The sequence below is a fragment of the Scardinius erythrophthalmus genome, assembly GCF_964197995.2.
Source record: "Scardinius erythrophthalmus genome assembly, chromosome: 19".
Taxonomy (NCBI): Eukaryota; Metazoa; Chordata; class Actinopteri; order Cypriniformes; family Leuciscidae; genus Scardinius; species Scardinius erythrophthalmus.
The window spans coordinates 10,366,296-10,375,491 of record NC_138239.1 but is presented as its reverse complement, the minus strand read 5'-3'; the positions used below and the strand labels follow the sequence as shown (position 1 = coordinate 10,375,491).

The window sequence follows — 9,196 nt, the reverse complement described above, 5'->3', positions numbered from 1 at the left end:
CACATCGCTATGATCAGATGCTTTTTCTAATGCTTTATTAAAATGCTTGCTGTTTTCTCAATTTTATTGGGTTTATTTTGTTATTGAGAGAAAAGCGCGCGGCACATATTTACATATTCATCTAAACGTCGCTCTCAGAAGAGTGGGCGGAGTTGGATGTTCGATAACAGTATATCGCTGCTCACGTATTTCAAACTTTGTTTTACCCCTAAACGAAGAACAAAAAAACTTCGCCATGAGAATATCGGAGCCTTTAAAGATACTGAAAGTTTAGAAAGAACATGCAGAGATAAAGAAACATGAGAAAATAAAGAACAGGACGTGCATAATGTTAAAAAGAGCTATTAAGCGCAATAAGCCGAAAAATGAATGTGGTGTGTCATACTCAGACAGCATTCGATCCCGAATTCAGTTCTCTTTTGCAGATAATTGCACTTGAATGGTCAAATACACACACACACACAATTATGTTACAGTTTTGTGGATATCGCGACAAATGCCCTAAGTCTGAGGCAAATCTAATTTGCGCTGCTATTTGTAGATTGCATTTTTCATTATGGAAAAGATCTGGTTGCTCCTGTGTTCAATTCACACATTGTCAGTTGATAACCCGCAGAACTTTCCACACCCAACTGCACTATTATGGGATTGTGGCCTCATGCTAAGCAAATCTGGCCTAACGTTTGTAACTTTGCATGTTTATTATCATATTCTTGAGATGACTGTTGTACTTGCCACCGTTGCTGCTGGGTCACCACAACCTTTGGCTGAAATGAAGCATCTGTGAGCTGTTATGAACAGCAGAAATAAAGCCTATCTGAGAAAAGAGTTTACCATTCAAGCAACCATTATGACTAAAGGACGAATACTGAAAGTTAAACTACAGAATGTCTATTTATGGCGAGGAAAGATAAGTGGCCTCATTTGGGAGGGACTTTCTAACTGTTATGAGCAACACACTTATCTAATCTCTGTTCTACTTTTTTCGGGTGAAACTGCGTAACCGTATATCTAATATAGTGCACAGATCAATAATGTTACTGTTTATAGTGCACATATAGTGGATAAGTGCATATAATTGTTCTTCAGTCAAGGCTAAAATGCAGAAGTGGGCTTGATGTTAGATGGAGGACAAAGAGTTTGATGCTAATGCTTTAAATGTACTGTCAAGCTTAAAAGTCAATTCCAACCCTAGATAACACTAATCAGATAAAGACTCTCCCATAATGTAAACAGACCGCCGTTATCTCATTTAAGATAATATTTGAAAGAAAAAAAAAACATTTCCATGCCAAATAACACAGGTAACATTTCTCAAAACTCTACTTGTCAAAGATAAATACGTGTCTCCCTCATAGTAACCCATCTAAATGATGACTTTAAGCCAGTAAAGTAATGAATGCTGGGTGTTGAGTAAATACCAGAGGGACTGCACTACCAAATGTAAAATGGGTTTAGCAACATGTGGTGTTGTCAAACCTTTGCAGCCATTAGTTACTTGGAGGACCAATGGGAGTAAAGAGTTTTTTCCTGGACATTGGCTGGAAGTATTTTTAAAAACCCTCTTTCCTAAAATGCAATCTAGCTTGGCCACAAAAAAAAAAAAAAAAAGTATGGTCCTACCAACTGAATTCTCTAAGTAAAAGATGCATAAATTATCATGTTCCTTAACGGATACTGATATTTGAAATGTATTTATTTGCAATTTCAATTAGTTATGGCATCTACTTGTAGGCCAACACAGAGGGTTTTGGATTTGGACTACATGTTTCCATTGAAATGGAATATTGCATAAAACACCTGTGAATAAAAAATATCTACAATAAAAATGGAAGTTGCTTCAATCAGGGAAGCCATAGGGATCTTTTTTCCTACATCATAAATGACTTGCACCTCAGAGCACGTAGACGAAAACCAATAAACGCTGTCATGCATTCAGATGCCTGGTATTTAGTAAATGCAATCGTGAGACACTTCTGGGAGGTCATTAAACCAAATCATTTTGATGACAGACCTTGGCTCAGGCATTTCAGAATGATCAAACCAACATTTGAGATGCTATGCAATTAAACTGGGTTAGTCTAGTTATCCAATCACATCCACTGTTGAGGCGAAGTCACGTGAGTTTTTTTGTTGCACATCAAGGGATTTATTCAGTAAATGCGTCATAGTTTATGCGCATGTCTTCTTATCGAATAAAAAATAAATACATTTCGCCTCAATTGAGCGCATACAAAAAGTACAGACATTTTTAGAATTGATGTGCATTGTGGATCTTGGTGAATAAAAAAAATGTAGCCTAAACAAAAACTATTTTTATACAAACAACAAATTAAAAATTTCATTTGGTGGGGCTGAGAAACTGATATTCTACTTTTGTTGACAAACATTTATATGATTAATCATTGGTTTGTTTTAAAAAATTATAACCTCATCCTTGTCTCCTGCCTTCTTGCAATATTACAAACAACATTCAAACCAAATGTACCTTCCACAAAACATTTACTTGAGATGTCAACAGATGCATTGAGAAGATCCTGGTACTTTGGATCACACATTCAGTTTTCACGACCCAGGGAGGACCTTATTCCTTGATACTGCACAATCCCCCAAAAAAGCATGGAAAATCCCTATAACTCAAAGCTACTTACTGTCTTTCCAGGGAGTATCCAAGGGTTTATGTCAAAACTTAACAATCTACACAATCCTGATCCTCTAGACCAGGGTTCACCAGTCTCGGTCCTGGAGGGCCACTGTCCTGCAGAGTTTAGCGCCTCCAACCAGCTCCAACACACCTGTTTGAAAGTTTCTAGTATGCCTAGTGAGACCTTGATTAGCTGGTTCAGGTGTGTTTAATTGGGGTTGGAGCTAAACTCTGCAGGACAGCGGCCCTCCAGGACCGAGATTGGTGAACCCTGCTCTAGACCCCTGCAGAGCACCAGCACCTAAACTGGAGCACATCAACTCCTCAAACACCCGAATGGGTCATTTCATATGAATATTAGCATCATCTGACTGGACTGGCCAAGGGTCCCACGATCCCAAAACAGAGTGTGCTGCCCTGCCTACCTAGGCAGCTTTTTTAGACATTACAGCAGCATTTTTGTACATCACGATGCCCTAAAAATGCTGTCTAGGTAGGCAGCACACCAGGTTTTAAAAGCCAGCCCATCTTAATGTGACAGTATGTAACCTATGAACATACAATAAAAGTAAACAGCCATCTTAGACATCAGTCGGGTGAGCAAATCTAGCCTATATGAGAGCTGCACATCCAAGAAGAAAGTGGAGTTTCGCCGTTTAGCCAAACGTAGGCTAGATCATTTAAGCGTTTCCAAAAATGAAAAAAATTAAACCGAAATTGTGATATATTGACTGCTGACATAGACATTTGGCTTTAAACGAAAGAACGCTGCACAAATCCTATTGCATTAATGAAAGTCAATAGTGTCGTATACAGCGAATGCTGTGGAAAAGCAAACATTCTAGTTTAATACAGACACGTTCATCATAGCTATCTGTAATTGCACGAGCGTTTTACCTTATGTCTTCATGTAGTTTTGCAGGCAGATATAAGAATCAGCTGATCCGTCGGACGCGTTGTGAAGACGCCATTAGTCCTAGCACTGTTCTGTACAGACAGCGAGTCTGTACGTCTATATATTTGTAATGTGTCTCTGAAGCGAAGGCGCAGCACTAGCGCCCTCTATTGGACCGTGCAATATACAAACTATAATGGGGCTTTAGAAAAAGACTTAGGACCTGCTACAGTTTTGGGAAGATTATTATTTTTATTTTATTTTTTTTTCTGGCAAAGTTGAGGTAACGTTATCTTACATGTAACATGAGGTGTCAACCTGAAGTTTATTCTGATTTTATTAACCATCTTTCGAAATTTGAATGCTTAAAGGGATAGTTCACCCAAAAATGAAAATTCTGTCATCATTTTCTCACCCTCAAGTTGTTCCAAACCGGTATGGTTTCCTTTCTTCTGCTAAACACAAAAGAAGATATTTTAAAGAAGGTTGGTAATTAAACAGTTGCTGGTCCCCATTGACTTCCATAGTATTTTTTTATTTATTTTTTTCCTACTATGGAAGTCAATGGGGTCCATCAGTCGTTTGGTTACCGACTTCCTTCAAAATATCTTCTTTTGTGTTCAGCAGAAGAAAGAAACTCATACAGGTTTGGTACAACTTGAGGGAGAGTATAAATGATGACAGCTTTTTCATTTTTGGGTGAACTATCCCTTTAAATACCGATTTATCTTTATCTGAAAGACATATTTCAAAGTGAGAGTAGGCTATACTGCAACATGTGTCAGATCCATTGCCAATACTTATCAAAGACCTGTTTTTTTTTTTTTGTCATATTTTGTTAGTTGGGTCTAACGGGTGAAATATTACATATGGATTCGTTTGGGCAACATAGTATGACATTTATGATGATGGGGACATGACAATGTGCTCTATAACAGGGATTACAAATACGACTGAGCAGCAAGAGCTTGAAGAGCTCTATCAAGAAATTCAAGTTAGCAAAATCAGTCATTTTAAAAGGTGCTTTGTATGAAGGCCTTAAAAGATGATTCTTTGAGCAGTTTGAACAATTACATGAGATCAGATGTAAGTTGTCAAAAATATTTATTTACAAAATAAAATAATACAATTAAATACAAAATAAAAATACAACACTGTAAAATGAAAAGATAATCGAGGTATCATTTAGATTTCTATAGATTACTTTTATTAAGGTGCCTCAGTGAACTTCTCTAATAGAAGTGCTTTAAAGCTTTTCCATTATAATGGGGTGGGGTTACAGGAGGGTATCACTGATAGTCTTTTGAGTTCTTACAAGAACTAGAAAACTCGCCTTATAGAAAAGGAGCTTACAGGATTCCAACATTGTGATCTGAGGAGCCTCAAACTGTGGCTTAAGTCAATTGCCAGTTCTACTGTATATGACAATTAAAGCATCTAAGGTGCATTAAGTATTATTTGTAATTCAAAGTGCCTTCAGAGTGCACATAATTAAACTATAGGTAGATCATTTATCAATAATTTTCCTACAGGATTACATAAAAACAATTACTTCTACTAAGAAAGTCAATGTAAAGAAAAACACAGCAAAGTAAAAGTTAAAAACATACCTTGGGTAATGCAAATACTCAAGCATAATTCAAATAAAAAAAAATGAGCATATATCTATACAAATAATCAATATCTATAATATAAGTATTTCAGTGCAGTAGAATCTCCTTAAAAAAAATATTGAATATACAGACATAGGCACCAATGTATCAGATCAGCTTATATATGGGGCTGTAACTATACTGTATAATTTTTTAATGTTTAGCATCAGCTTTCAATGTAAACACAGTGAAAAAAGCAATATTGAGAAAGGTCACCACTCCAGTTTCATATCTTCCTTGCTCCACACATATTTCCCCCCTCTTATGAGGAACATCTTCTCGTCAAAACCACTGAACTTGATGGCCTCTTCCACACCAACATCCAGAATGGACTTTGACGGATCTTTCCTTCCCTCTCGGCAATCCAAGAAGCGCATCTGCGGAATCAGATATGGAGAATTAAAAATCTATTTATGATGATTGCTCTCTCTGATGATGTAGCGTAGACAGCATGATTATTAATAGAGATCAGAGATTATCCAAGGGGGAGAAGTCATTTGAAGTCTGGAATGAGGCAAATTACTGCAGGCCTTATTAGATTCCTATCCATAATCCCTTCGCTACTGATATGATGACTTTTAATGTAATTTAAAGGAATCACTGAGACTGTAATAATAGTGTAATCTAATATACCAAAAATCCTTTTGACTCTAATGACAACATAATCAAATATTTATTAAAAAAATCCTTTGTGCAATAATGAGAAGAAAACTGAGGAGAAAATATGACACCACTTACATATTCATCAAGAATCAGGTAAGAGTCTCTCATCTGTAAAAGGGAAATAGATGAGAAAATAAACAATTCGCATCAAGTTAACAGTATGCTTTATATTCAAATCCCTGGCTTCTATCTCTGAACAGAGCTATTTTATTTAAATTCAAAACTCATTTACCTCTTAAAAGCTTTGGTAATGAATTGAAACTGAGAGTTTATTGCTGTATTACCCATAATTTGAAGCCACTTTATCTAGCAAATTGTAAGCTATTTTGAAACAGTGATCTGAATTGAGCCAAAGTATGCGCTCTGTGTTTCAAAATTACCTTTTGATTAGACTCTGGAACCAGACACTCGACGCTCTGATGGCGGTCCAGGAAGTCTTGGAATTGCTGTTCACTAATGACAAATTTCTCTGCCTCGCGGAGGCTGTTCTCCCCTGCGTTTTCACCATCAATTAGCAGACACTGGAAGACCTGAGTGAACATTGCAATCACATATTGAGCAGCCTGGTTATAATGATAGAGGAATGGAACATGGAAGTCTGTAGTAAAAGAAGTAACTGTACCTTCCAGCGCACTGGGTTCAGTGCAGTGATCTGCTCTGTCATATCTTCGTCCACGTTGTAGGTGTTGATAACCGAGTTGATTTTGAAAGCCACCTTGTAGTCCCGGCACCAGGAGCAAACTTTATGTAGATTGTCCAAATGGCTCTTCTTGCCCTGACCTCGACCAATGACTTTATTGGTGTCTTCGTTAAAACTGTCGCAAGATACTGCAAGAATGTCCAAGTAGTCACCTGTAGAATGCAGATGCAAATTAAATTGACCAATTTAGGAGCTGACAGTGCTGTACTTGAACTCAAGATGCACAGCAGTAATGTTTTTTTATTCTACGGCATGTTTATAAAAGCTAAGGCCTAATCCTGGCTTAATCTAAGTCCTGTCTGTGAAACTGAGCCTATATGTGTAGGGGAAGTATTTTTCTGCTTAATTTTGTCACCATATGCAAATACATTTTACTTTATAATAAACAATTTTTGGTCACACTTTATTTTAAGATGCCAGTATTACAGTTACATTTAAGTACTGAGTGATAATAATTAACTACATGTCTTTACTATAGGGTTAGGATTAGGATGAGGCTTTGGTTTAGGGTAAATTGCATGTAATTATGCATAATTTATAGTTATTACTACAGTAATTACATGTAACATATGTAACAATGACACTGTAAAATAAAGTGTCACCCAATTTTTTAGCAAATATACTGTTCAAATGAAAGTGAAATATAATTTCAGTTTAAAATAACTGTTTTCTCCTATAATATATTTAAAATAAATTTTGTTTATGTGATTCTGTGATTCAGATTCTGTCCTTTAGAAATCATTCTAATATGCTGATTTGGTGCTAAATAAACATTTCTTATTATTATCAATGTTGAAAACAGTTGTGCTGCTTAATTCTGGTAAAAATAACAACATTTATTTGAAATAGAATATGGTTTCCCCATTCTTTTTATACAGCAGGGTCAGGGATTCTTATGTGCATGAATTAAAAATAAAGATCGACTGTTTGATCAAATCTCATTACACACAATGAACGAATTGGAACAGACAAAAGAAATGCAGAATGCAGTGCATTGTGACAAACAGGTGTTCATGAAAGTGCTGTGGTGGATTTTGTTGCTAGTGTACAAAAAATATGTATATTATATTAATATGAATATTCTTAATATCCAATTCTTAAGTGGCGCTTAATAATTAACCTATAAGTATGTATTTATATTGTGCAGAGCTGTATGTAATCAACATTGAGATTGTTATTACCGTGGAAAATGTGTAACTTTCACCCTAAAGTGCTTTAAAATGATCTTTGCTGACCTCTGGTGGTCAGTAATGATTCTCACCGTATTTCTGAAACCAGGATTCTTTGATCAGACTGCCATTACTAACGATGCTGACGCTCGGAAGCTGCAGCTCCTGTTTGCAGTATCGCACCAACTCTCCCAGAAAAGAGCCTCTCTCGTGAAGAAAGGGCTCTCCACCCGAAAAGTTGACTTTTTCCATTCCTAAAACATACAAACCAAGTTTTAGAATAAAAAAAGAGTCTAGTCATCATTAAAGTTAAAAGTTAAAAAATATCTATAATTTACATTTATATTGAATTATTAATTATGACAATTATAATGAAAACAAATTACTATTAAAAAATAATAATATACATTTATGTTAATAGCTAGGCTACATTAAATTATTAATGTCGCATATCATGATCTCAAGTGATGACAGGTTGCCCCGCCCTCGTGCCATTAATCACGTCATTAGAAAAACATGGGGAAGTTATTTTGATTAAATATTATAAGGGTGCATGACTTTTATTATTATTATTTTTATTTATTTAGGCTATTTTAAAATAATGAGTTGCCCGAAAAAATCATTTAGAATAAATTCTGCAATATTCCATAAAACAATCTTAATTTGAATTGCATGGTGACATGTTCTATTACCTGCTTCTTTCAGAAGTCGTAACCCTCGCTTTGCCTCTTCAATAGGCAAGACGAACGAGGTCTTCGCAGTGTGGAAGCAAAACCCACATTTGTAATTGCACTGCCGGGTAAAATGGTAGTTTACACTGCTTGGAGTGGTCAGCTGTGCGCTGGATCCCTCTTTCTGCTCTTTGGTGCGAATCTTCGGACGACTGGTCATCCCAAGAGGTTGCACCAGTGTGCCTGATACCATCATCAAAATCCATCTCAACAGGGCTGAAAATAAGCTGTGGACGTTCTTGTAACACAACTGCATCAACATTCTTGCAAAACCAACTTGGTTTGATGTCACTATGGTGAAGTTGTGTAGACTGATACTCAGAGAGCTCACACCCCCCTTTTATAGGACATTCTCAAGTTCCTGTTGTGATCGGTTTCTGTTCTTGCTCGGTGGGACTGAAAAACGAAAGATAAATAGCCAATCAGCTGAGTCAAACATAGGCGAAAAACGAAAGATAAATAGCCAATCAGCTGAGTCAAACATAGGCGAAAAACGAAAGATAAATAGCCTATCAGCTGAGCTGAGTCAAACATAAGGCGTATATGTTTCATTTTCCTTAGAGTCACCTGGATTTAGTAAATAGCCTATCTCTTTATACAACCACGGGAAATTAAGATGGAGTAACATATTCTTTTATTTTATAGGAATGCTACTTCTTGTCCTATCCTTAAGGACACTAGCCTAATCCAACAAAAATAACAATCATTAGGTTAATATGGTCACACTTTAGCTTAAGGTTCA

General features: G+C 36.3%; 2 protein-coding genes across 5 annotated transcripts in view; both read right to left on the bottom strand.

Annotated features, from left to right (window-relative positions):
- Positions 1-3,695, bottom strand: part of rnf144aa (ring finger protein 144aa) — a 40,721-nt gene extending 37,026 nt beyond the window's left edge. For 2 of the 4 annotated variants that reach the window (XM_081347058.1, XM_081347056.1), the window contains exon 1: positions 2,652-2,785. The gene's annotated coding sequence lies outside the window, so the exon portion shown is untranslated. Of the gene's footprint in view, positions 1-2,651; positions 2,786-3,541 lie in introns of those variants that run through there. The other 2 variants (XM_081347055.1, XM_081347057.1) reach the window with 2 other exon arrangements.
- A 677-nt stretch (positions 3,696-4,372) lies between these two features.
- rsad2 (radical S-adenosyl methionine domain containing 2) lies at positions 4,373-8,852 on the bottom strand. The gene is made up of 6 exons (XM_081394430.1): positions 8,416-8,852; positions 7,816-7,977; positions 6,477-6,706; positions 6,235-6,384; positions 5,930-5,962; positions 4,373-5,568 (listed from the first exon to the last, which is right to left on the bottom strand). The coding sequence occupies exons 1-6, from the start codon at positions 8,714-8,716 to the stop codon at positions 5,404-5,406; spliced, it is 1,041 nt and encodes a 346-aa protein (XP_081250556.1). The 5' UTR covers positions 8,717-8,852; the 3' UTR covers positions 4,373-5,403.
- Between the last annotated feature and the right edge of the window lie 344 nt (positions 8,853-9,196).